Raw genomic sequence first — 27,506 nt, forward strand, 5'->3', positions numbered from 1 at the left:
GCACCCGTTCCTCTCTCCAGTGGTTCCCCTCCCAAACCGAATGAACCTCCCAGCCCAGAGCTGGCGACCCTAGTCAGAAGCTACTTATTCAGTCTCCGCTAATCCCGTTCCTCTTCCAAGGAATAAATTGGCGCGCTTCAATCTCCACTCCTCCGTTTCCCCCGCACAGCGACCCCGCGAGGTAGGCCGGCGCGCGGAAGCAAACGCGCTGCCAAGCACGGATCTGTGCCTCCCCGCCCTTCCATGCTCCGAGTCACGTTCGGCCGCCCGGACTTCGGCAGCTCGCAGGCGGGCGGACCCCACCGGAGACCGCCCCTTCGGGCTCGCCTCCTTGGCCCCGCAGCGCCGCTTTCGCTTTCCGCGCTAGGCCGGCGAGATGGGCAGGACGCGTCGCCACCGCTCCCTGGAGCTGCTCTGCTCGGCGCTGCCCTGGCTGCTGTTGCTGGAGGCGCAGGTAGGTGGGCGAGGGGCCGCGGAGGAGGGGGTTGCCAGCCTCCCGGGCGGGGGGAGGGCGGGAGCGCGCGGCGCCTGGGGATGTGGGCGACCCCCCGCCAGGGCGCGATGCCTCCAGAGGCTCACGCGTGGAAGGGGAGGGGAGGGGAGGGGAGGGGAGGGGGCTGCCCTCCGCGCTGGGCCGGTCGGATGTGGAGGGTCCACTGTGTTGGCTAGGGCAGGGGTAGTCAACCTGTGATCCTCCAGATGATCATGGACTACAATTCCCACGAGCCACTGCCAGCAAACGCTGGCAGGGGCTCATGGGAATTGTAGTCCATGAACATCTGGAGGACCACAGGTTGACTACCCCTGGGCTAAGGGAATACCTGTCCAAGGGTGACAATCCGGAGTCAACGTGGGCTGCCTCTGGCTGTCCGTTTAGTCCCCAAACCTATAGCGTAGGCGCTCATGGGGGTTTTAAGTATAGGCACTGCAAGGGGATAGAAGGGAAGCAGCGCCCTAGCCAAACTGGCCCTCCATGGGGCACCTGGCCCGCACCTGTTAAGGGGGTGACGCTGAAATCTAGGGAGAGAAGAAGTTGGTTTTTGTAGTTGTAGGTTTTTGCTACCCGAAGGAGTCTTCCTTTCCTCTCCCCACAGCAGACACCCTGTGAGGAGGCTGAGAGAGCTCTGCCAGAACAGCTGTGTGAGAACAGTGCTAACAGGACTGGGGCTAGCCCAAGGTCACCCAGCTGGCTGCATGTGGAGGAGGAGCAGGGAATCAAATCCAGCTGGAAGCCACTGTTCTTAGCCTCTGTACCAATCTGGGTTGTTTGCCACTTTCAGGGGTTTGGGGGATGTGCCAACATCAAAGTGAGTTACACAGGTGTGTGTGTTTATTTCTACTTCACCCCTCCCTCCTTTTGAGGAGCCCTGGGCTCTGTATTCAGGTCCCGTTCCTTTTGCACAACAATCCTGTCAGGTAGGTGAGGCTGAGGCCCAGGGTCAGCCAGGGTCGTGCAGCCGGCTACATGGGGAGGAGTGGGGAATCAAACCCACCCACCAGACACCGCACTGGCCTGCTTTAAGCTGCCCTGATTTTTCCTAGCCCTATGACTTCCTATGATATTTGAGGCAGGGTGACCAAGAACTGAATCGGACGCCAAGGTTTATGCAGTGTCATTATGAGTCTTGCAACCCCCCCCCCCCCAATATCTGTCCTAATACTTTCCATCTTACGATGTCCTTTCGGCAGCCAGTCGACCTTCTGCATTCCCACGCTGCAGGGGCGTACATAACTTCACGTGACTGAGTGGGCGGGTCTGCTTGCGTAACCCTTTGGATTGCCCAGCGTGCTGCTGCTGAGGACTGAGTTGACATTTTCGGTTAAAACTTCTCACCAAAACCTCAAGATCGTCCAAGACCTCATTAGCAGCACTGTAAAATGCCTTCCCCCCCCTCTCCCTTGTCCCAAATGTGCATCACATAAACATACATGAACACACATGAAGCTGCCTTCGGCTGAATCAGATCCTTGGTCTGGCACAGTCTGCATTGCCAACTCAGACTGTCAGCAGCTCTCCATGGTCTCAGGCAAAGATTTCCCCATCACCTTCTGTCCGATCCTTTTGTCTGGAGATGCCAGGGATTGAACCAGCGCCCCTTTGCGTGCCAAATCAAGGTGTCTTTGATAGATCCAAAGCAGCTAGCCATGATTGCAAGGGTTACTTGGAAGTATAAATGAAATGCTTGATGTTGGACACAGTTTGTTGATTAAAAACCTGAGAACAAAGCGTAGGGATTTGAAAGGTGCGGGTTCCAGAAAGGAGATTTCCAAAGCCCAAACAGAGCACCGTTGTGGATCCTATGGTCCCATCTGTGTTTTCTTCAGTGATACTCTGTACTGGCATTATGCTTCCACATTCGTAATTTTTTACTCGTAATTTTTTACAACAGCCTCGTATGATAGGACAGCCGTTTCACCCACCTGGCAGGTTTGGGGCAGAGACAGAGAGGGGAGGAAATGTATGGCTGAGCTGAGAGCTGGAATTGTAGCTCCCTTGGGGCTGCCGTTTGCCAGGAGGGGGAAAAAAAGAAAAAAACATGTTAGAAATCTGTTTATGAAACTTTGTGTTTTCACTGGTTTGCTAGACGAAGCGGAAGTCCGGTGGCACCTTAAATGTGCATTCTGTGCGTTCATGAGTCACAGTTTACACTGGACTCAATGTTTGCCTTCAAGGGACACCGAGGACTCCTGTTTTGTTTTGCTACAATAAGCTGGCATTCGCACCCTGCCCCCAAATCATCTGGTTTTGCAAACTCCCCCCCCCTCCCCACTTAATTGCAAACCTTCCAACCATGGAAATTTTAAATCCCACCCCTCCCTGATTTCACACTTCCCTCTCTCTTTAACGAATGACCCATAATATAGCTTCATGGGCTGTTTGTTGTAGGCGGCAATATAAATCCATAGCTATTTTGCCAGTTTGCAGTTTCATATGGTTGAGAACGCCTTCCCAGTTGCCCCGTCAAACCCCCCTGGTCCCTTGTAATGCAATTACTGCTTTGACTCCAACATTATACTTCCGTGTAGATTTATTTATTTTGTTACATATCTATACCACCCTCCAAGCAGCTCAGGGCGGTTTACAGTAATAGTAAAGAGACTCCCTGTGAAGTAATGGGGCTGAGAGAGTTCTAACAGAACTGGCCTGCGAGATCAGCTCTGAGAGAACTGTGACTGGCCCAAGGTCACCCAGCTGGCTGCATGTGGAGGAGTGGGGAGACAAACCCAGTTCTCCTGATAAGGGTCCACGGCTCAAAGCATGACGCTACACTGGTTTTTAGTTTTCAATGGGTAGCTTTGTAATGGGGAAAAGGTTTCTTTTTTAAATGTTCTAATCTCCACTCTGCGTGCCGCTCATATCCGTGAACCTTCCCCTTTTAAATGAAATGTTTGCTTTCTTCAGCCAGCTGCACTCTCTCTCTCTCTCTCTGTTTATTGCTGATCAGAAGTACCAGGGTCTCTTTCGCACTCTGGCCTCTACCCCCTCTTCTGCCCCCGCACTGACTAACTGGAGGACGGGATTTGGCAGTCCTATGCCTTACAGGAAGCGTTGAGTCAGACCTTTCTCCTAGGTGTGACTCTCACGTTTACCGTCTTTTGGTGTGTTTTGGAGGGCCTCGGAAATTGCCGTACGCAAAGGCGAGTCACCAGCAGCAAACCAGAAAGCCACACAACAGCTGCGGCCTGCGAAGAACATCTATTAAAGACTCTTTATTTATTCTACAGCCCGATCTTGGCAACCCGAGAAGAAAACAGCGCTCAGTGAATGTTTTCTCCTCGGAAGAGTTTCCGTCTTGGGTTGCTAAGATTTGGAAGTAGAATAAATAAGAGTCTTTAATAGAGATATAGTATTGATTTGCTTATTGGCATGGATTGTCCATTGCTGATGGCCCACACGAACCTGTTTTCGGTTTGCTTGTGCTGTTTTCACGTGCTCCTGGTGTTTCTGGAGCTGCTAAGAGACGAGTTTCCTTCCATGTCTCTCCCTTTCGTAAACACAGAGGCCGTCGCCGTATCTTTTGGCAGCAAGTTTTACATAGTAATGAAATTTAGGTGAAAAAAAATAATGATGTGAAGGTTTCTGGGAAGGGGGGGGGGCTGTCCTGAATTTACCATCAATCCCTTTCATTAACCATCTCTTAGCATTATGGGGGAATTCTTCCTCCAAGAATTCTCTGCTTTTATCAGATTCCTCACTCTGCCTCTCAATTGACTTCCCCCTTGGAAACCCTTGAAGCACAGGGAAGAGACTCACCCACAAAGTTGCCTTTCACTGCATTGGACCCTTATGCACTCAGGGAAAGCATGGTCTGTTCAGGCTGGCTGGGATTGGCTTTCCTGGGGCACATGGCAGAGGTCTTTCATGTCACATGCAGCCAGCTGGCTGATCTTGGGCTCATCACAGCCCTGATAGCGCTGTTCTCAAAGAGCGGTCCTGTCAGAGCTTTCTCAGCCCCACATACCTCACAGGGCATCTGTCATGGAAGGGAAGGTGATTGTAAGCTGCTTTGGGCAGTGGAAAGCGTGATATAAAAAACCAACTCTTCTTCTATCGTCCAATCCTTCTTTTAAGCCACAGATGCCGGGGATTGAACCTGGGGCTTTCTGCGTGCCAAGATGATGCTCTCCCCTTGGGCTATAGCCCCTCCTCATGGTACTCCAGCAGCTTGATCATTTGGGGAAGCCTTTCTTTCCTTTTTTCCCTAGCTTTTCAATATTGTGTGTGGGTGGTGGGTTGATAAGAACCACACACAAGTATTCCCAAGAGGCTGCAGCCTCTCGACATTGACCTCTGCAACTTCATGGTGCATTGTGGGAATAAACACATTCTTCCTGCTGTACTGAAGTCTTATCCCATATGCCTAGCTGGAGAATCAGCTTTTGTGTGGGATTTCCCCACCAGAGTGACATTTGGGGCAAAGGGGGTCAGAAATTCCTCTCTGAGTAACAGCGTGGTCTCGCAATTAGTCACCTTCTGGGGTGGGTTCTCCAGAATCAGCTCAGCCGATTTGTGTCTGTTCTTTCCTGTCATCGTCTACGCAGGCGAAAGAACAGGGCGGTACAGTCCTGCTACGGTAAAATGGACTGTGCCACTTCCAAATGCCTTTTTAAAAAATGCTCCTCCACATTTAACCAAATTGGAAAGAGCCAGCGTGTTGCAAGAGTTACGCGCGGAAAGGAAGGGTTGAAAAATCTGGGATTGTGTGGTTTAGAGCAGGGGTAGTCAACCTGTGGTCCTCCAGATGATCATGGACTACAATTCCCATGAGCCCCTGCCAGCAAACACTGGAAGGGGCTAATGGGAATTGTAGTCCATGAACATCTGGAGGACCACAGGTTGACTACCCCTGGTTTAGAGGAGACACCAGGTTTTTCCCCCAACCCCAAAATACTAGGATTCGGGGGCAACCAGAGAACCTGGTGAGCAGATAGATCAGGACGGACAAAAGGAAATCGTTCTTTACTCAGAGAGTGATGGTTAAAAGGTGGACTGGGATGTCAGAGGATGGAGTGATGGCCACAGGAATAGCTTTAAAAGGGAGATTGGATGGATTCCTGAAGGACAGCTCTATCAGTGGCTACTAGCCCATGTGACCAGGCAGTACACCAGGTGGCAACATAAGTGGAAGGCCTCAGCCTCTATGCCCTTTTGTTGGATCTCTAGAGTAGGGGTAGTCAACCTGTGGTCCTCCAGATGTGCATGGACTACAATTCCCACAAGCCCCTGCCAGCAAATGCTGGCAGGGCTCGTGGGAATTGTAGTCCATGGACATCTGGAGGACCACAGGTTGACTACCCCTGCTCTAGAGGAACTAGCTGGCCACTCTGTGTGACAAGATGATGGTTGACCCAGCAGGGCTCTTCTGATGTTCTTATGAAGGCCTCGGCCACTCTGCCCTGTTGTTGGCCCTCCAGGGGAACTGTGTGAGGCAGGATGCTGGACTAGAAGGACCACTGGTCTGCGCCAACAGGGTTCTTCTGATGTTCTTAGTATCCAGCATTCAAATCCCTGCTCTGCCATGGAAGCTTACTGCATGACCTTTGACAATTTACTGCCTCTCAGCTTAGTCTACATCACAAGACTGATGCTGTGAGGATAAAAAGGAGGTGGGAACAGTGTTGTAAGTCCCATTGGGAAGAAAAATAGGTTGAAAGGGAGAAAAGCTCAATTTGCCCTTTGTTGTTCTAACGTTCTACTTAAAAAAAAACAAGCCCCAACCCCAAAGGGGATTAAAATTTTTATTCCTCACCCCCAGTAGGGAGTGGGACAGTCTGTGCTTCTGCTGCAGGACTCTACCACTTCATGCTGCCTGACCCGGTTAGTGCTTCATCTTCAGCCCACAGGCTGGATAGTCCTTTTTCAAGTCAAATTGCTGTAGACGAGTTCCTCTTTTTCACAAGTTCCTGCTGTGGACAAGACGGGGTAAAAAGAAAAACACTGTTCTGTATTATTATTTTTTCCACAGTGGTAGGCCCTGATGTCAGAGAGTGGGTGGCTTTGTCACTGTGGCTTCCACGCCATGTTCGGTGTGACTTTTTCTTTCCACACCCCTCCCCTCCCCGTCTTGGGTTCAGTTTGTTCTTCCTTTTAGACCCTTGAGGTGTGCCACGTTTACAGACAGGATATTGGGGGGGGGGGGGGCTCACACCTCTGTGCAGCGGCCTTTCCGGAATGTTCAGCCGAAACATTCATTTGGTCTTCATTTGGTCAATTAAAGTGGAGGTGTTCAGGCCGCCCCCTAGGAACAAGGGTTGCCAACCTCCAGGTAGCAGCTAAGAGAAAAACGAAATCAGCAGGCCAAAATAAGTTTCAGCCACTCTTGTTTGGTGTATAAACCATATAATTTCTGAGCAATCAGAATGGGCTCCTAGGTATATTTTCCCCCGTTTTCATACTTCTTCAAGGGCACGGAGGAGTAAAATTGCCTCAAGATAGACAGCTTTAAGCCGAGAGATACGTCTTAATTTACTGTTAAATGGATTACAGACTCTGCAGCGGCAATCGTTGAAGAAGTATTTGAAAACGGGGGAAAATATACCTGGGAGCCCGTTCTGATTGCCCAGAAGTGATATGATTCATACACCAAACAAGAACGGCTGTGAGACTTAACATTTTGGCCTGCTGATTTCGTTTTTCTCTTATCTGAAACCTCCAGGTAGCACCTGGAGAACTCCTGTGGTTGGAGTTGACCTCCAGGTGACCAAGATCAGCTCCCTTGGAGAAAATGGCTGCTTTGAAGGGTAGACTGTATGACAGGGATGGCCAAACTATCGCTCTCCAGATGACCATGGACTACAGTTCCAGTGAACCCCTGCCAGCTCATGGGAATTGTAGTCCACGGACATCTGGAGAGCCACAGTTTGGCCACCCCTGCTGTATGGCATTCTAGCCTGCTGAGGTCCCTTCCCATCTCCAAACCCCACTCCGTCTAAACTCCACCCCCCAGGTATTTCCCAGCCCTGAGCTGGAAACCCTAAGCTGGAAGTCATTATGGGCTTAATGCTGAGAGCCAGTTTGCTGCAGCAGTTACATTTGCACGTGAATGGGTGGAATCAAAGCACGCAAATCCCACATCTCCGGTGTTCTGAGCTGGAAACAAACCATGCCCTCGATGCTCAGTCAGGAAGGGGTGAGTGGACCTTTCTTGCTGCTCCCCCCCCCCCAAAAAAAAACGACCGGAGAATCTCAGAAGAGCTCACATTTGTTTGCTTCCGTTACGATAAGAGGCTGCGGCAGATGAGATAAAGCACTGATGGAAAACAATACCCACAGGATATATATTTTTTTCAAAGATGTGGTCTGTCTTATTTCCCTTGGTCTTTGAACGGTAGATTTCAAGGCATTAGACAACCCTGCAGGGCAGGGTGTTTCTCGCTTTGGTTCGTTGAGATTGACTGCAGTTGAGGTTCTCGATTGGCATTAAACCACAAAGAGAGCCGACCTAAAAATAATTTGCAAAGTGGCAGAATTTATTTTCCTTCCTCAGAAGGTTCGGCTTCGCTAAGGGCTTCTCGTTCGGAAACGCAGCCGGGTCACATTTGCAGACGCTGTGGTTTTGCATTGCTCTGGTGCTTTTCCTATGCAAAGTGTTTGCTCGTTTTTAATGCACACACACACATATGCTGTGTCCTGGATGGCCCAGGGTAGCCTGGTCTTGTCAGTTCTTGGCCACTAAGCAAGGGTTACTGTGGAACGGGCAGGCAGAAACCTCTCACCGAGATGCTGAGAAACTTAGGCCAATTATGCATGGGTATTTTCCCTTACTTTCACCGTATATGTCTGTTGGGTCTTATTTTTTTGTTCTGTGTTGATATTTCTCCCTTCAGCACTCGGTTTGCTTTCCAATTGCTGTTTCCCGGGTTTTTCCGAGAGTGGTTTTGCGGTGTTTCCTCCCTTGCTTCACTTTTCAGCCAAGAGTAATTCAAATGCCTACAGATTCCCTTGGATTTCCCTCTCCCTTCACCATTTCCCCACCCCACCTCAACCACTCGTATTGGCGTCGTTCCTCTCACTACACACCTTCCCCCTTCATGAGTGTACAAGCTCCAGTACTGCTTATGCATTTAAAGTTTTTTTTTTAATAAGTGGGATGAGTCTAGGGCAGGGGTAGTCAAACTGCGGCCCTCCAGATGTCCATGGACTACAATTCCCAGGAGCCCCTGCCAGCGAATGCTGGCGGGGGCTCCTGGGGATTGTAGTCCATGGACATCTGGAGGGCCGCAGTTTGACTACCCCTGGTCTAGGGGTATGCAGGTTCGCAGGTGGGTTCATTAGTGGAGGAGGAAGAAGCTTAGCTGAGGCACACAGTTATGAAAACAACAGTGAAGTTTGAATACTGATAAAGGGGGGGAGAGCCGCTAACATCATGCTAAGATGGGCTACTAGGAGTAAATCCAGCTTGAAGCATTCTGGCTCCCCTGATTTGCTTCTCCCATTCCTTGCCTGGCCCTTGCACTCCAGTGGCCTGACTTTGGCTAGCTCAAACCTTCCCTGACTCCCCGTGCTTCTCAGCATCTGACCCGACAGACAACCGCAAACCCACCAGTGACTCTGGCTTTGGACGGGCCCTGGGGAAAAAGCTGGGACCAGCCCTGCCTCAGGGATAAGTCCCCATTCCTCACAGGAGCAGGGAGATCAAACATTTCTAGTTAACGGGAAGGCCTCTGCTGGGCCATGGGCTACAGTGGACCCCTGTCTATGCCACCCGTTTACCCCAGCCTTCTCACAGCTCTGTTTTACAGTAATACTGCTCAGGTGGCAATCCTATACCTGCTAACCGTGGAGTAAGTCCCATGGAACAAAGCAGAACTTAACTTCAGAGGAAACATGTTTAAGACTGAACTGCATGTTCCACATTTCCTGGTTCCTCCAAACAAACATTTACGGCTAAGGTCTGCAAAGAAGTAATTTTCCTCCCCAAAAGCTGCCATATCATTGCCGAGGATCGAGGGAGACTTCCTATTCCCCCCCTCCCCCCTCATTTCTGTTCTGAAACGGTGATTAAATAAGCCACTTAAAGGGTATTTGCTGCGGCCAAGCATCCGATGCTTATCTTTCCTGTCGGAGAGCAGACACAATGAGATGGCGGTGAGATTTGCGATAAAGTTCAGAAGCAGGATATTTCTAAGCGTCAGGTTTTGGCCTGGCTTTCTTCCTGCGTTAGAATCCTTCAAAGCAGCAGGCTGTCGGAAGAACCAGCCAAGTTGCGCTAATAAAGTTTCTCGACATCTTGGCGAGGGATCTTTTCCTGCCGTCACCTCTGCTGGCGCACGCGGTGCGGTGTTCACGGAGCGCTGTTTCTGAATAAGCACTTTGTTAAGGTCGGGAGGCTTATCCGGCTGACTTGCTCTGGTGGGGCTGTTGTGGCATCGTCTCCCTCGTGCATAAGTAAGCGCACGAGTTCAGTCAAGTTCTACCGGAAGGGTCGTGCAGGTTGCTCTCATGCATACCCCTCCCAGCATTCATCCTGACATTGTGTGTGTGTGTGTGTGTGTGTGTTTGGGGGGGGGGAGGTGTCGCTGGAGGGCTGCTTCCAGATGGTGGCAGGAGAAGTGAGTGGTGTGAAAATGACGGCTCTCACCCACCCCATTCCTGCCTGCCCCTCTTGCTCTCCTGCCAGGCTGTACCCATTTTGGGTGGAGCAGGGACCTCTACAGCTGACCTCCCCTTTAAAACTCTTCGAAGGTGTTTTCTTTCTCTCTTTCCCGCAGCCATTCGGATTGGAGGGCCCCCGTGTGCCATATTTAAGTTTTAAAAAATTAGAGGGTTAATCGGTATGCTCCCAAGTCACATCTGTTTGGGTTCTCATAAACAGTGCGGAAAGCGGTCCATTTCGGTGCCATGATATTCCTCAAAGAGGAACCTTTTCTCCCATAATAGTAGAACTTGGGATGGTGCTGGGGTGCCAGCTCTGGGTTGGGAGCTACCTCATGATTTGACCTCTGACCGGGCAGTGATATCAGGGCTCTCTCAGCCTCACCCACCTCACAGGGTGTCTGTTGTGGGGAGAGGAAAGGGAAGGCGACTGTAAGCCGCTTTGAGCCTCCTTCAAGTAGGGAAAAGCGGCATATAAGAACCAACTCTTCTTCTTCTTCTTCTTGTTTAGGGAGAGGGGGTGGAGCCTGAGAAAAGCAGGATTTGGGGAGGGGAGGGAGTTCAAGGGGGGGGGGGGTCATGCCATAGCACCCATCTTCCAAAGAAGTCCAAAGAAGACGTTGGCAACCATAAGGGTGGCACCCAGTGATGCTGATGAGCAATAGATTCGGGCCAGATTAAAGAGAAGATTTATTTAGTCCTGAAGGGATTTAAGCGGTGGCATTCTCTGCCAGCGACTACAAGAAGACTCACGTTCATCCGCGGGGAAATCAACTTGGAAACAAAGTGCATAGAAAGTACATGAGGGCACGTGCTAGAAAGTGCCCATCTAGCTTTTCCTCTTAGTCACAAGAGGGAACCTCTAGACAAACGCTGGATAATTCACTTTCGGTGCAGTCTACGAAGGATTGCTGGAGGGAAGCTCGACCCTGGCTGCTTTTCCTGCATGTCGGATCATGCACTTTCTACGCACTTTAGCAATCATTTGAATGGAATTGAATGGAAAGTGCATTAACCAGCCTGTGTCAAAGCAAGCCATGTAGAGGCATGAAACTTCAGAATACCACTGCCAGGGGGAGGGGGGGAGAAGCAGCATCAGTTCTCTCTGTGCCATGTTTGTTGGCTCTCAAGGGCAGGGGTGGGCAAATTTTGACGCTCCAGAGGTCCTTGGTCTACAATTCCCCGGAGCCCCTGCCAACATGGGCTCATGGTCATTGTAGTCCATGGACCTCTGGAGAATCTCAGTTTGGCCACTCCTGCTGTAGGGCAACGTAGCTATAGAACACCGGCCTGATTCAGCAGGGCTCCTCTGAGGTTTCTTTGTTAGGCAAGAGGAAGCCCTGTAGAAAAAAACACGCCCCTGCAGCCACGCACGTCAGCGGCCCTTGTTTTCCTCACTGCGACGGGAATAACCCAAAGAGCTAACGAGACTTTTCCTCTGATTTCAGCAGGTCCCTTCGCTGTCATCCAGACTCAAGAACCCAAGCCGGTGCCAGGACCCGGACAATGAGTACTATAATCAGACCGCCCGCAGGTGTTGTCGATTCTGTCCACCAGGTAAGGTACCTGCCACTGTGTTCATGCAAAAGTCTGAAACTGGGACAGAGCCCAGAGTTACGTTTCAGGGTACCTTTGGAGAGGGAAAGAGGATTTCTCTCTCTCTCTCTCTTGCTTGTGAAAGTGAGAAAACCATGTCCTGCCACTAAGCACTAAGCCAGGGGTAGTCAAACTGCGGCCCTCCAGATGTCCATGGACTACAATTCCCATGAGCCCCTGCCAGTGCATTCGCTGGCAGGGGCTCATGGGAATTGTAGTCCATGGACATCTGGAGGGCCGCAGTTTGACTACCCCTGCCCTCTGCCGACCCCTTCGCCTCTATCCTTGTTTGACTGTTCCTGTTTTCCTTTCTGTTGTGCATGTTGGTGGGCAGGGGTCAAATACTGCCAAACATTCTGTTAACCACAGGGGGGAAAAATAATAACACAAGAAATGCTCCAAGCCACAAAAGATTCCTTCGCTCTATAGTTCACGCAGCAGCCGGCTGGACAAAGGAGACCGGCCAAAAATAGACTGGTTTAACTTACAGCATGCAACTGTTTTGGGAGCACCTCTGAGTCCAGCTGTCGTACAGCAAACAGCATGAATCAGCTGCCATGACCCTCCTGCAGCTCGGCTCTGCTGTGCTTGGGATCGGGCCTTGCCCAACCGGAAACGGGAATTTAACCCTTCAAGTCCCCTCTCCTTTGTTTTGTTAATGGAAACTGGACTCTCCACACCAGGGTCAGCGATTTAAAGGGCACGGCAAGGCTGCCTTTCAAAATATATGGTTTCTTCTCCCTGTCCTAGGTGGCAACCACAGCGTAGATGGCTTGATTTCCATCCGCTAAGCCAAGCGAGGCATGTGGAAGCTTAAATCTTCTTCCCTGACAGTCCTGCTCATGTCCAGAGATGTGCAAATTCCTGGAGATTTGGGAAGCAGCCTCAGCAGGCACAATACCATAGCCCAGCGGTAGCCAAACTGTGGCTCTCCAGATGTCCATGGACTACAATTCCCATGAGCCCCTGCCAGCACCAACAGCGGCTCACGGGAATTGTAGTCCATGGACATCTGGAGAGCCACAGTCTGGCCACCTCTGCTAGACCCCACCCTCGCCAGCTGCTATTTCCCCCTGGACAACTGATCTCGGTTGCCTGGGGATGGATTGTAATTCCAGGAAGTCTCCAGGTGCCGCCTGGATGTTGGCAATGCTGAGAATGGCAGAAGCCAGCAATCCCCACTCCATTTGATTTTGCCGACCAAGCCCCTATCTGGAGACGTCGGGGTGTGGAGCCCTCAAATCTGCTTGGAGCCATCTGGTTTCCTTTGCTTGTCATCTTCGGCGGCTGCTCTCGGCTCCCGAGATTCGGCTCGACAACAGGAAGCCAGCGCTGCCCCCCCCCCTCCTCCAGCAACCGTCAAGTGTGATTGTTGGGTTTCCTGTTTTAGAACTTGGAAGGGAGCAATGACCGGACGAGCAGGACCCGTCCAGAGAACGCCAAAGGGATAAAAGTTTTACTCTCGAAAATCAGAGGGCCAAAATCTGGTGCTGTGTTTGTCGGCCAGCGCATGAAACGTTCGCTTGTGCGAGGGGAAAAGCAAACACAAACTAAGGACAGCCGGATAATAAAGACAGCCGGAAAAGAGAGCCAGTTTGGTGCAGTGGTTAGGAGTGCGGACTTCTAATCTGGCATGCCGGGTTCGATTCTGCACTCCCCCACATGCAGCCAGCTGGGTGACCTTGGGCTCGCCACGGCACTGATAAAACTGTTCTGACCGAGCAGTGATATCAGGGCTCTCTCAGCCTCACCCACCCCACAGGGTGTCTGTTGTCGGGAGAGGAATGGGAAGGCGACTGTAAGCCGCTTTGAGTCTCCTTCGGGTAGGGAAAAGTGGCATATAAGAACCAACTTCTTCTTCTAATATTAACAGGGTGTGGGGCAATGAGGCTGGGCAGAAACCAGTGGTATAGAAGTGGTGACAAAGAGCACGGAAATATAAAAGTTTCCAGCGTGCTTTGGGAGAACACCACAGGGACTTGGTCGCCATACCCAAGGTAGCTAGGTTGGGCTAATATTAGCTGAGAATAGTAAATATTAATAAATATATTTTTTTAATTACCAAACATATTTTTCATAAAATACAATTAGTCGCCACGGTCAAGGCATCCAGGCTAGGCTTTTATTAGTTGGGAATAATAAATATTAATACTTATATATTTTTTAAATTACCAGACTTATTTTACATAAATCTTCATTATCCCCCCCCCCCCCCCCATTTAGCAAGCCCTAGCTTTATATATTTCGATAGCGTACCAGTGCATTCGAACTTATTTAACCACTGAGAAAGACCCTTTCAGTGGCAAAACGTGTCTGGTATTTGGTCCTTCTGTGTTCCAGGAGTTAATGTCGATTCTCTGCTTGGTGCACCATGCAATATGTACAACTTTTAGCAACGAATATTCTAATGCAAAACATGGATATCCCCACTGCTATGGAAGCATTACAAGTAGAATGAAATTGAAGTTGTTTTTTGTGGTTGTTGTTGAGCTGTACCTGATCCACAGTGATGGAAGGGTTTCGTGGCAAGAGAGGGGGCTGGCCGTTGCTTGCCTCCCCACAAAGACCCCGGGATCCCTAGGAGGTCTCCCTTCCAAGTACCAACCAGGGCCGACCCTGCTTAGCTTCCAAGCTCTGGCGGGGTTAGGCTAGCTCGCCTGGGTTGTGCAGAGGTGTGTGCATTGCAGGAATAAAAAGCAGCTCCTGCAGCCTGTCCCCATGACCATTTCCTCTTCCCCACTCCAGGTTTTCGGGTGCGTCACCATTGCAACGGAAGCATGGACACGCAGTGCGAGGCGTGTGAGGAAAACACCTACACCGACAGGTCAAACTCAGCTCTCCGCTGCATGGGCTGCTCTCCCAAATGCAAACCAGGTATGCCTTTTTACTGGGTCTCCTGGAATCCTTGCTTGATATCCTTGCCTGGGTCTCCTGGAATCCTTGCGAACGCTGGCAGGGGCTCCTGGGAATTGTAGTCCATGGACATCTGGAGGGCTGCAGTTTGACTACCCCTGCTCTGACCAGTACACCAGCCTGGTATGTGTAGGAGTAGAGCAATGACTATTGCAAGCCATCTCTCCCATGATGTTCCCAGGCTCTGACTTAACAATCTTGGCCTTTTCCTTTTACTCATTTGCTTCTGGCAGTGAGGGCTCTCGCCCCTGTCGTTCCAAAGCCCCAATACCTTCTTCCTTCCTTCCTTCCCAATTAGGATTGGTGGAGATACAGGAATGCACTCGCACCCAAAACCGACACTGTTGGTGTCCGCCTCACGAATTCTGTAGCTCGCTGGTCTTCGATACGTGTGCCCAGTGTCAACCGTACCAGAATTGCCCCAAAGGCTTCGGAGCAGCAAAACCAGGTAAAGTACAGAACGTGAATTTCCCGCGCATGGGGTGGTTGGAGGGAGGCGCATGACGCTGTCGGCCTCTCTGTTTCTTAAGCCTCTTTCCTTTTTTCGAAATCACCTTTGCTTTCGGGCAGCCGGATTTGAAATCTGGTGACATCAGAAACCCTCCAGGGGTTGGTCGGGAAAGGACGCTGTTTAGCAAGAGTTCCGGGACAGGCTTAATGGTCTCACCCCAACTGACTTAACACTGCTAGGGACAAAACCCAACCAGATGCTAGAGGATCTGGGATTGCTCTTTTTCCTTTTCTTTTAAAACACCTAAATTCAGCCGCAGGAGGCTGACCGAGGAAGCAGCAGTGTGGCAGTTGCCAACTCAACGGGGGAAATTCCTGCTGATTTGGGGCTGGCAGCTGGGGAAGGTGGAATTTGGGGAGGGTGGGAGGCCATGCCATCAACCCCCTGAAGCCGCCGCTTCTGCCATGGGAAACCCATCTCTCTATTCTGGAGATCATCTGTATTTCTGGGGGAACTCCGGACTGCACTTTCAGGCTGGGAACCCTCAATAAGCGTCACGATTTTCCTTATCTAACTTGCCCCTAAGCTATGATTGACTCTTACCATGGCCCAGTGATTGGTCCAGAGTCCAGCGTCTGTGATTGGTCCTTTTAACAAGCCTTTGTTTGCATGGGGGTTCATATTAGCACCATCCTGTCCATATACATAACAGAGAGAAAGGGTGAAGAACGTCAACCAAAGTCTCCCTCCCTCAGTTTGGTGTTGAGGACCTCCCTTAGGATTGCCAGCTACTGGGTGAGGCCAGGTGATCTCCCGCCATGACGGCTGGTTTCCAGATGGCAGAAGTCAATTCCCCAGGAAAAAAACAGCTTTGTGCTGTGCTGACTGCAGATCACTTTGAATTCTGAGAGATCTCCATACCCCATCCAGAGATTAGCACCCCCAGCTTAAACCCCCCCCCCTCTTGGCTCCCCCTATTTAAATCCAGATCATGCCCCCACGTGCCAGGGGATCTGAGTCCCAGTCCCAGAACTCTGTTACCTTACCTGTCCAACCAGACCTGGGGACATACCTGGGAAAGTATTAATGCAAAGTGTTCAGGCGAAATCAACAGTGCAGGACTGGCCATTGTGGAAGGGACATTCTGCCCCTGCAAGGGACTTCTTGGGGGGAGCTGAAAAACCTGATGTTTGGCAGGGCCAGACATTTCCAGTGCTGCTGGGTGAAAATACATTTTGGGTCTGAGAGAGGCAAGCATTGCAGCTCCCAGAGGCCAAGGAGATGGGCACTGCCTCTTGTTCCACGGATAAAACCAACTGACCAGTAAAGGCTTTTGCAAGGGCAGGGCAGGGCAGGGACCTTTTGCAGTGGGAAAGGAACAGACGCCGGGCAGAGAGCCAGCCAAGCAGCCTGGCTTCCAGGAGGGCTGTGGTTTTCCTCCTAGACACGACAGCTCAAAGAATACTCCCCGGCGTATTCCGAAAAACGGTGATAAAGGTTGGCTTGTGTTCTTGGCCCTCCGAGCATCAGTTCTGACTCGTTTTCCTTCCTTCGCAACGCTCCCCAAACGGCTAACGTGAATTGTCTGGAAATGTTTGCAGGCACGGAAAGCAGAAATGTGGAGTGCGCGCCCTGCAGACCGGGCACCTTTTCCGATGTGGAATCTCACAGCGCCACCTGCAGGCCCCACAGGATGTAAGTTGTGCATGGGTGTGCGTGTTTTTGCACAGGTGTGCTTGGAGCATCCTGATCATTTGAGGGCAGGGGGGTTAACGGAGAAGGCGCTGTCTTTCTCAGACTGACAGGAAAGGGAACTGAAAGCCAAGGGGACCTTTTCCTGTCTTTTGGGGGAGAGGTGGAGGGGCAAGGCAGTCTGCGGCAGGCGGGCTGGAGAACTCCACCAGAGTCCTCGAGCAGAATATTAAAATGCTAAGCTATTGACTGCTAGGGTTGTCCTCCTCTGTGCTGGCCGCCGTGGCTGTCCATTGATTAGTAGATTGATCAGCAGGCCATAAGAGTATTTATTTATCATATAGCGCCTGTAGCACAGCCAGGAGATCTGAGGACCGTCGGGTAGCCAAGCAAGGGATGTTTGGAAGGGCTTTGCCATCATGACGCAGACTCCTCGTGTTCCTTGGAGGAAATACCACCCTAATTCTTGTCGGTCTCCAATCCAAATGCTAGCCAGAACTTCCTAGTTCTAACGGAATTGGGGCTTGCCTGGGCTATGTTGTACGTCTTGTTACGTCTTGAAATGTTTTAATTTTAATTCCTTTTGAAACGGCTGGTGGTTGCATGCGAATAAATGACTGCTAGATGTTAACGTTTTCCTTAAAACCTATTCTGTGATTTTCTTTTCTTTTGCAGTTGTGACCTGGAGCTTCACCCCGGAAACAGCACACATGACGCCGTTTGCAGGAACTCCATTGGTGGCATCCCCGTCGCTTCTCCTCGGCCCACCGTCAAGGGCATGGAGCCCTCCTCTCCGGAGCCCGCCGTGAGCAGCACTCCAACCGTGGGGGTGGATCTAAGCCAGCAGAAGCCTTCTACAGACATTGCTTACATCATTGGGGGTGAGTGAGGGCAGAGTTGCTAGGGGCTTGGCTTAAATAATAATTTTTTATACCTCTCTCGCTCACAATGATAAGGCAGTTGCCTTAAGAGCTTTCAGTCACCTTTTCCTCACTTGTGCGTTCCTGTTTCTGGGGGGCAGGGGTATGTTCTGCATGTGTTTTGCTCCCTCTAGTGGTCGATTCAGTATTACATCTCTTCATGCCTGGCATAAAACCCTGCAGTTTAAATGTGCAGGCATAAAACCCTGCAGTTTATATGTACCGCCCCAAGACCTCACAGCGAGGGACGTTATATAAGCCAAATGAAGAGGTGTAATATCGAATCGACCACCAGAGGGAGCAAAATATTCCTGAAACAGGACACCCCGCCCCTCCAACAGGAATGCACTAGTGAAAAGAATGCAGAAAATCCCTGTTTGGGTGGTGCGATTGAACAATCTGCTTCTGAACTTCTGGGTGGCAGGAGGAGGAGTACTTGTGTTTTCTGAGCCTTGTGTGGAAATTCATTTTCTTCTCCACCGCTTTGTTTCGATTTTAGGCCTTTCGATCAGCCTGTTTCTCTTGGTTGCGTTCATAGGGGCTTTTAGCTGTTTCATCTCTTGGAGAAAAGGTACGTTGGAGGGCCGGGACCCAAAAGATATTTGGCAGTTCCACGTGGGATGTTGTGGAAGAGGCAGAGGGGTCTTTTTGCAAAGAAACTGAAAATAGCAATGAACTGAGTTGATAGGCCTTGAGGTGTATGATACCAACAGTTTGCTGAGGCAAGTCTGGGTAATGCATGAATGGGGGTCGCCCAGATGCTCCCCCATAAACACACTTTGCATGGAAAGGCCTAAATGTCTTCCTTCCTGCAAGGAAGGCAGTATATAAGAAATCTACAAAACCTGGGAAGTACACAGACATTGCCCACAGCAATTAGTCCCCCATCCTTTGACCTAACCCACCCGTTCCTTTTTTAAGTCAAAGGGATTCTTGTTTTCTTTGTGAGGGTCTTTCACAAGGATAGGATATTTTGAAGGTCATTCATTTGAGTCACCAAAAGTTATTTCCGATAGGATGTTCCGAAGCTCTGCGTTTCCCTGGACCGTGCAGACCCAATATGGTTCAGGGTGGGAGGGCGTGGAAAAAGCCAGCTTAGATTTTCCCCGGTGCCCATTCTCCTTGTGTTGAAATGATGTCGGGGGGGGGGGCATTATATGTTCCATTGAAAGCTGCACATGTCCTGAAAAATTGCTTTTTAGGTTTCTAACACTAGGTAAACAGGGTCCTCCTGAAGCCAATTCAGCTTGGGGAAATATTGCAGGGAATGTCAAAGCCCCCTCTCCACATGTGCTGAGATCCCAATCAAAATCCACTGTCCCTCCCCCCAAACTGCAGACATCCTCAGGGGAAGCCCAAAGGCATCACTGAGGGGCAAGGGGCAAACACGGGGCAAGCTGGGAGAGGCGAAGGTGGTCTGAGGCTCAGTACCCTGGGATAGATTTGTGGTTTTGTTGCATGGTTAATTTCAACTTGGGGTTTTCTTTTTTTGGCAGCTCCTAACTGCAAGCAACTCTTTGGGGATGAAAAACAGGTGAGTTTCGCTGTGTCACGATCGCTCTGCTCTGCCCCGCCCACCCCACACTCCAGTCCATCAAACGATTTAAACCATGCAGCAGGTGGTTGGAGATTTCTCGGGAAATGCAGGTTTCTTGGGAGATGCAGGGAGGTTTCTTGAAAGACTTAGGCTGATTAGAACATTTTGCTACAAACAAATCCAGGATTTAGATCATACAAGATACCATTATCGAGATTTCCACGGGCGAAGCTCCAGGGTCACATTTCGAATGACCTTTGAACATCCAAATTAGTCAGCTGCTTAAAAGGCAAGGATGCAATACCCTCTCTCCCTCTCCCTGACCATCCCTAGGGCCATTTCTCGGGACATGCTCTCAAGTCCGTCCAAAGGGCGCTGCACAATGTGTCCTTCTCTCCTACATTTCTCTTTAATGAGTCATCGGCTTTCCCGGCCAAGAGGAGGCGCACCGAGCATGGCTGGTTGTGAAAGGCCCAGAGCATTCCCAGAACGGCCCTCAGGAAACGTGGAGGCTGGGAAACTATGTACTCATTGCTGTGACCTGCGTTATGGCAGTGTTGAAAAGTTATTGCTGGGATAGATGGGAGGAGACAAGTGGGACAAAAACACAATTTCTGGAAGGGCTTGAGGGAGGTGTGATGAACCTCCAGTGGGGAGGGTATTCTATCATCTGGAGGGGCCACCGCTGAACAGAACCTGTCCTTTTGTTATTCTTGCCTGCTGCTGGCTGGCTTTTCCTTACTGCATGGTTTTAATACTCTTTTTGTATTGTTATTAACTGAATTATAAGAGGCCAAGAGGGCTCTGGGTCAGAAGATGGCTCTCTAAATAGATCCACAACTTTTATTGCGAGCACAATTGCAACAAAGGGGGGCTTCTATGCAACGCTGACGGGCTGGTTTTCCATGTCCCTTCCAGCCGTCCTCGTCCACCGAAAAGGGATCGGACAAATGGCCACGGATCTCCAACGCCGCAAGGCAGGAGGAAGAGAACCTCTTGAAGATTTCCCCATCGAGCAGCGGCTCTTTGGATTACTCACCCGCGTCAGAGGAAAGCAGTGGAATCAGCCACCTGGAGGATTCCAAAAAAGAAGTCGAAACAAGCCAACAGAGGTCATCTCCGTTGAACGGCTGCGTGTACCACAGCAAGGCAAACTCAAGTAAGGGGTTGCTCATCGTGGGGCCTTGGATTCTCGTTTCTTTCATTATATTTTACTTTATGAGACACCATAAGAACTTCAGAAGAGGCCACATGAATCAGACCAGTGGTCCATCTGCTTTGGCATCCTATCTCTCACAATGGTCAACCAGTTGTTCTGGAGGGCTAACACCTGGGCATAAAGGCCGAGGCCTTCATAAGAATGTCAGAACAGTCCTGCTGAATCAGACCAGGCATCCATCTGGTCCAGCATCCTGCCTCACACAGAGACCAAACAGTCCCTCTGGAGGGCCAATAAGAGGGCACAGAGGCCAAGGACTTCATAAGAAATGCCCTGGTGCAGCATAACAGTGGTTTATCTAACTACTTGTAGAAAGCCAGGAGAGGGGGACCTTTAACTGTTTGCCAGATGTGCAGGAAGGACTAGAAAGTACAAGAGGCAGAGATACCCAAAGATCAGCAGTATCCATTTTATTTATTTAAATTCATTTGTACCCTGGCTTTCTCGCCATAGTGGTTTATGTCAGGGGTAGTCAACCTGTGGTCCTCCAGATGTCCATGGAGGATGCTGTCAGGGGCTCATGGGAATTGTAGTCCATGGACATCTGGAGGACCACAGGTCGACTACCCCTGGTTTATGTCATTCTTCTCTCCTCTGTTTCACACAGGGGTTTTTGATCTGCTCCTTCTCATCTTTCTCCATATGCTTTCTTCCCCTCCTTCTCCCTTGTCATCTCCTTCTCCTCCATCCTTTCCACAGACCAGCCTGGCAGCGGTGACACTCACGTGAACATCAGCTGCGTGGTCAACATTTGCAATCCGGATCATAGTTTGCAACTCCTGTCAAGGAACAGTTTGGCTGATGCAGAAGGTTCGGTGGGAGAAGACATCCCCTTATCCAAAGAAGAATGCCCCATCCAAAGGGCGTCTAAAGGGCAAACTGCTGTGGAGGTCGAGGAGGACAATATGGACACTTTTGTCTATAAAGATGGAAAGCCATTTCCACTGAGTGTACAAGATGGAGGAATGAAGCTCAGGTGAAGAAACGGATCTGCCAAAAGCCCAAGGAGAGCAACCGAGGAACTTGTTCTTTGTCACAGATCTGTCATGGACCTTTTACAGAGACCTAAGGGTCTCTTTGAGCCTCTTGTGGCACAGAGTGTTAAGGCAGCAGACATGCAGTCCGAAAGCCCAGCCCATGAGGCTGGGAGTTCGATCCCAGCAGCCGGCTCAAGGTTGACTCAGCCTTCCATCCTTCCGAGGTCGGTAAAATGAGTACCCAGCTTGCTGGGGGGTAAACGGTAATGACTGGGGAAGTCACTGGCAAACCACCCCATATTGAGTCTGCCATGAAAACGCTGGAGGGCGTCACCCCAAGGGTCAGACATGACTCAGTGCTTGCACAGGGGATACCTTTACCTTTACCTAAGGGTCTCTTGCTGTTCATAGGGCCACAAATGCTGTTGGGAGTGTTTTAACGCCGAGATTTGCGGGTGACCAGATGAAAAGGGATGGTGGCAAGAAACCAGTGAGGGTTTTTTTTTGCAGTTGTGCAGAAGGATTTTGGACAAGGCCATGCAGGTATGAGGTGAGTGGGATCTGCCTAGAATCCCGTGTTCCTGTGAATAACACCTACTAGACCACACCAAAGATCCAATTCCAGCATCCTGTAATAAATGGCAGCTACTGTGGTGCCTCCAGGAGCAGGAAATGCAGGGTATGGGGGAGCTCAATCCTTCACTTGTTATTGATGCCCCACATTCAGAGCATGGGACAGGGAGCCTTCATTTGGTTATCTTGGCTAACAACCATTGATTGATGCACTATCTGTTAAAAACGTCCCTACTAGATCTGACCAAACATAAATCTAGTTCTGCAGCCTTTTTTTCCAACAACTAGCCTGATGCCTCTGGGAAGCCCAGAAGCAGAGCATGAAGGATAAAGCTCTTCCTTATAGTGGTCCAAAAGAATCCATTGCTGTTCTTCTTTGCATCAGGTCACCCTGAAGATTTTAGGTTGGGTTAAAGCACATTTTTTACTCGATCTTGTTTGGTGCCCCCTCTTTAATGCAGTACTCGTCCCATGTACATTCAGGCCCCTCGATCCATAACATTGCGTTTTCTGGTTTTCAAAGGAGGCTTCATTTTCCTTTTTTTTACCCGCAGAAAAGTTGGGCAATTGCAACTCCTTGTGAAAAGCTTTTTTTTGCAGAAGTTTCTTTTGTTTTTTCTTAAATGTGCTCCCGCTTCTTTACTAAGCTGCAAAAGCCCCCTTTCACCTTGATTTTTGAGTGACCTTGAGTCGTTTGCTTCTGCTGACAGTTACTGTGAAGAGAAAATCGAATTTTGCCTGGCTTAATTCCCCCTTCCCCCCTTGATGTGAAAACATCTTATGTGGCAGCTATAGGGAAAAATCTTTGAGAGATGCGATGAAACATGCAGTGGAAATCCATTACGGAAGTAATCATTGACTGGCAAAATGTAAAAGACAAGCTGTAAGCAGCGAGGAAGCCGGGCATGAGGTTAACACTCCAGCGTTGCATTGCGATATAGCCATTATTTAACAGACAATTTCAAAATTTTAAAAATCAAACCTTTTTTGTCTCATCAAGATCTTTCGTTTGATGTAAAACAATTTGACAAAAAATTGAAAACAACATTTTTTTGAATGGAGTTTTAACGTTCAATGTTTTCACATGCATCTTACACAGCAATCCGATTCTCACAACTTCTTTTTTGCTATGTGTTCTACCTCAGAGACGTTGCTAATGTCAGTAGATCCTAACTTTGGTAGGTCAATCCCAAGCTTGCGGACTCATCCGATAGCCTACCGCTAAGAAATTAGGGTCGAATCCTTATGACCAATTCTACCGCTGCTTATTCATGTGCAAATAAACTGTACCGAGTTTCTCTGTTTTGTGGTGATCTTTAGTAGCATAGGTTGCAAAGCAGGTACAGAATTCCAAAAACTGAAGTCATGTAAATATGAAAATATCAACAAAACCAGGCATGTGACAAGAACGGTGGGCAAACTTTGGAGTTCTCCTATGTGCTCTCGATAAACCTGTATGTTCCATTCCAAAATCCAAAAGTAAAACGGCACCTGCAAGACCAACAAAGGTTTGTTCAAGGCGCTAGCTTTGGCGTGCAGGCACACTTCCTCACACAATGGAACACAACCCACAAATGCTGCCTATTACGAGCAGAAAGAAAAAGTAAATTAATAGCAAATCAGTGAACAGCATCACAACATCCAAAGTATGCAGTGTGATCATGATAATACCTTGCTAGAACAGCTAATCCGCCCTTTGGGTTCAGCAGCTGTTCATAAAAATATCATCGTCGTGGGGGAATAAAACTGTTAAGGCTAGTAATTAATGGCAGACCTTTTCCCGGCTGTGGAAAGAAATAATTAAAAGAGACTTGCTGCGTGGAGGCATCCCCGCTTGAATTTTTGCCCTAACCTATTCATACCCAGTACAAAACCCATTTCTGGCAAGCCCGATGCTTGGGAGGAGACCCTCCACCCCACTCCTCTTCTCAGGTTAAGTGCACCGCTCTACGCATCACCCTTTTATAGTCACGCTGCCGCTCTAGGCTTCCCCCTCTCTATGCTACCCTCCCCTTGCTGAAGCTCGGCCCCGAGCCCCGCCCCGCCATTTAGCGCCGGAAGTGGACGGCGGCGGCGATAGATGACGGAGCCGGTCGGCATTTCCGGTGCCCTTTACTTTCCGGAAGCTCCATAGAGACCCCTCCCCCTTTCGCTAGACGCTAAATTGAAAGCGGAAGGGGGGGAAAAAAGCCGGAGCAGATCTGCGTCGCTCTAGCTTCGTTTTGTCTCTATGGTTCTCCCTTTCGGCCCATGGCTGGGCGGGGCCATCGATAGCTCCGCGCTCGTCCCGTCGCCTTGTCCTCTATCGCTCGGGCATCGACCTGATCCTCCCTCCCTCCTGGCCGGCCTAGGTCGAAGGAGACGGACGCAGGTGAGGACTCCCGCAGCCCCTCCCCTCGGGCAGGTATCCCCCCCCCATCATATGAGTGGGTGGAAGTGGGGGTGGGGGTTCCCTGGAGGGGGGTGCTGGGGGGGTTCTCCTTCCTGACCCCCCCTTTCTTGGAGGTCCTCAGGTGTCCCTTCTGGTGGGGGGGGGTGTGGAGGAGAAGAGGGGGGTCCCATTCTGTCTGTTCAGAGACTTTGAGGTTGGCCTGGCCACCCCCCCCCCTCTCCCATATGATTCCCTCTTTGGGGAAGTTGAAGCATATGCCTTTAATAAGAAACCACTTTGCCTTCTCCACAGGGTCTCCTGCAGGAAATGAGATAACATGGTCCATATTATTATTATATTATTATTGTTGAGAATGTGTGACTCCCCTCCCTTCTTATGTGGGGAAATGGGAAGGCCATGGTTGTTAATAATGAATAAGGGATGGCTGTTTCTTTTCCCGCATGACACGGCATCTGTGTCATTAGTGATATGGTAGCATTATCGGACTCTTTTCTCAGAACAAAGTTTGATTTCAGGGACACCTCTTAAGAACAATAAAGTTTGGCCTTGGTGTACGTGTGTGCTTCTTCAGACTATGAAATAGGAATAGTCAGAGGAGAGATACTGGGAGAGAGTAAATTAGTAGTATGTTAGTAGTAGAAGAAGAGTTGGCTCTTATATGCTGCTTTTCTCTACCCGAAGGAGCTATTAAACAGCATCATGAAGGTATTAATTGTTCCTGTTCACAATTGGGAAAGCGTTTGCTTTTAATCACTAGCTTTAACACTTTTATTCCCCTTTTTGTGAATGGCAATTGAACCCAAAGGATGGATGATCTCAGTTTTTTATTCCAGTAAGGCATTGTTTGTTCCTCATGATGCTGCATATTTGTTGCATATCTTCATGATGCTGTTTACTAACTGGCTGCTAATTAACTCCTTATATCTGTACTCTTCTATTTCCTTGTTTGAGGAAGTGTGCCTGCACATGAACACCTTGTTGGTGTTAAAAGTGCCCCTGGACTCAAATTTTGTTCTGCTGGTTCAAACCAACATGGCTACACACCTGAATCTGACTCTCTTCTCAGGTGACTCTGGAGAGAAAATATTGTCATTAATAGTAAAGTGGTATTCTTCTCCTTTCACAAAGCCTTAATTGGTAGTCTCTTTGTAGTATAATTATTACTAATTATTGTCATTATTATTGATAGTGCTAATATAAAAGGGTCAGTGTCCTTTCTTGTGCAGGGAAACAATGCTTTGATTATTATATATTTTAAAAATGTTTAGCTGTTCTATTATGCTTTTGGGTAAGCAAAGAAATGAAAGTTTTGTAGAATTTATTTTGGTGGAGGAAGCCAGCTCCACCCCACAACATCTACACTAGAATAAAACTTGCCAGTTTTGAAGGTTGTTTGTTACTTTCTTCTGTTGTTTGTTAGTGTCTGCCGTTTGTTAGTTGCTTGTTGGTTTCTTCTACAAGGGCAGGGCCGTTTCTCTGAAATGAACAAGCGTTATAAACTCTTAATGGGACATACTCTTGACCTATTTGTTGGCCTGTAAGGCAGGTTGTTAGTTAATTTAGACCGCTTATAATTGCTTCTTCTTCAAACCAGCTCTGAGAGACACTGAAGTTGGAAAAAAAATCCAGTTAAAAGATCTGCTATGATGTCAGCAGCATGAGAAAATCAAATTGTGGCCGACTGAGTAGCATCAAACGGTGAAAGCTTTTAAACAGCTCAATGGGAAGAGATGCTACAAAAATTAGATGCTAAAAAAGCCTTAGGATCCGGATGGTCACCTGTAATAACACAGCATAAAACACCTCTGCCTGATTATAAAACAGTAGGAAATGAGGTTGTTATCCCTGTATTCTATTCCACCAGGCCTTAAAAGCTACTGGTGCTCACCTAAGAATACCCAACTAACTTAGCTAGTTTTTTTCCCACTAGGAAGCATTTGCAAGAATGTGCAACCCTTATCCTTGATTAAATTGAAGGTTGCCCTGCTTTTGGAAGCCACGAGCAACTTAAAGGTGGTGGTTATTAGAGATTGGAAGGCCATTGTCTGGGTGGGTCTCTTCTGCCTTCCTTTGAGGCAGCAGGTGAATATTGCTACCTTTTCGGCCTTACGCCTGTCTTGGGGATGAGAAAATAATCTGTAGCCCTTTATAGCAAATAACCCCATCAAAGTATTGCTGAGACACTACCTTGCCATCCTTCCGATATTATCGTGCAGCTAATCTCAGGGCTTGCTGTTTTATTTTTGGTTCTAGCCGAAAATATTTTTCACAGCTATAGAAAGCTGCTGCTTGGTCTCTCTCGTGTTCTTAATGTTCTCTTATGAAAGCTGGGATGTAAATGTTTTAAGTGAAGTAGGGCACCGTGATGTCCACGATGCGAATGAAGATAGTGATGACGCAGTTCCCCTTCATTTTGTAGATAGGGCTGCCTCCAAGAGGTATTGAGAAACCTCCTGGCCTTGATCCATTAATAGTCACTTGACTTGTGCTGCCTCTCCCTCTGACATTCTCCTCAATGTCTAGTGGCACTTTCCTTGGGAGGAATGCTAGTTTAGCGAGTGGCACAGCTTTGTTACCTTTCTGCACCCTTTACCCTGGATTAAACAGGCAGATTTCCTTCCTCTGCTTCATGCTCGTGTGAAAAGGGCAGAGTCCAAATCAAACGCTTGCAATCTCTGATCACATTTCCAGACATCTTTAAAGGCGATTGTGGGAAGGAGAATTTGAATTGATGCCCTCAAGGAGGGCTTCGATCAGATGCTTTTTGCAGAATGGAATTAGACTTGCCAATAGAAATCAGCCGACTGAGTGGCAAGGGGTATTGGATTAACGAGAGGAAGGAGTCAAAGAAGGGTGACCATAAAAATATTGGGGATGGCCAATAGGATGAGTAGGAAGTCCTCAGTTCAGATGTTAATGATGAATGACTAGCCTTCAGGAATCCAGCTGACCCAGGGATTAATCATGCTAGCCACTCACTGGCTGTCTTCACCTAAGACCACTATGGGGCATTCGTCACAACACTGGCATCTTCAAAGAGGTTATCCTTTTGCAGCCAAAACCCCCAGATATTTAAGGCACTTAAAAACATGAGCAGATTCGTGGTGGCATAAATCTTTGGGGATATGGCACCTCCCCTA

The 27,506-nt window shown here is 49.2% G+C and overlaps 2 protein-coding genes across 9 annotated transcripts in view; both read left to right on the top strand.

Annotated features, from left to right (window-relative positions):
* Positions 1-304: 304 nt before the first annotated feature.
* On the top strand, positions 305-23,272 carry TNFRSF1B (TNF receptor superfamily member 1B). 2 transcript variants are annotated; one of them, XM_077312270.1, is made up of 10 exons: positions 305-454; positions 11,545-11,653; positions 14,438-14,566; positions 14,904-15,053; positions 16,658-16,751; positions 17,424-17,629; positions 18,168-18,239; positions 19,165-19,202; positions 20,124-20,364; positions 21,124-23,272. In XM_077312270.1, exons 1-10 carry the CDS (start codon positions 377-379, stop codon positions 21,402-21,404), a joined length of 1,398 nt encoding a protein of 465 aa, XP_077168385.1. In that variant the 5' UTR covers positions 305-376; the 3' UTR covers positions 21,405-23,272. The 2 variants fall into 2 exon arrangements, with proteins under 2 accessions (XP_077168385.1, XP_077168387.1); XM_077312272.1 differs by having other exon boundaries at positions 310-454; positions 11,548-11,653.
* Positions 23,273-24,129: 857 nt separating this feature from the next.
* VPS13D (vacuolar protein sorting 13 homolog D) overlaps positions 24,130-27,506 on the top strand; it is an 86,640-nt gene continuing 83,263 nt past the window's right edge. For 3 of the 7 annotated variants that reach the window (XM_077312265.1, XM_077312268.1, XM_077312267.1), the window contains exon 1: positions 24,138-24,345. The gene's annotated coding sequence lies outside the window, so the exon portion shown is untranslated. Of the gene's footprint in view, positions 24,379-27,506 lie in introns of all 7 variants that reach the window. The other 4 variants (XR_013226853.1, XR_013226852.1, XM_077312269.1 and 1 more) reach the window with 4 other exon arrangements.

This window comes from Paroedura picta, chromosome 15 (genome assembly GCF_049243985.1).
Source record: "Paroedura picta isolate Pp20150507F chromosome 15, Ppicta_v3.0, whole genome shotgun sequence".
In the NCBI taxonomy this organism is placed as follows: domain Eukaryota; kingdom Metazoa; phylum Chordata; class Lepidosauria; order Squamata; family Gekkonidae; genus Paroedura; species Paroedura picta.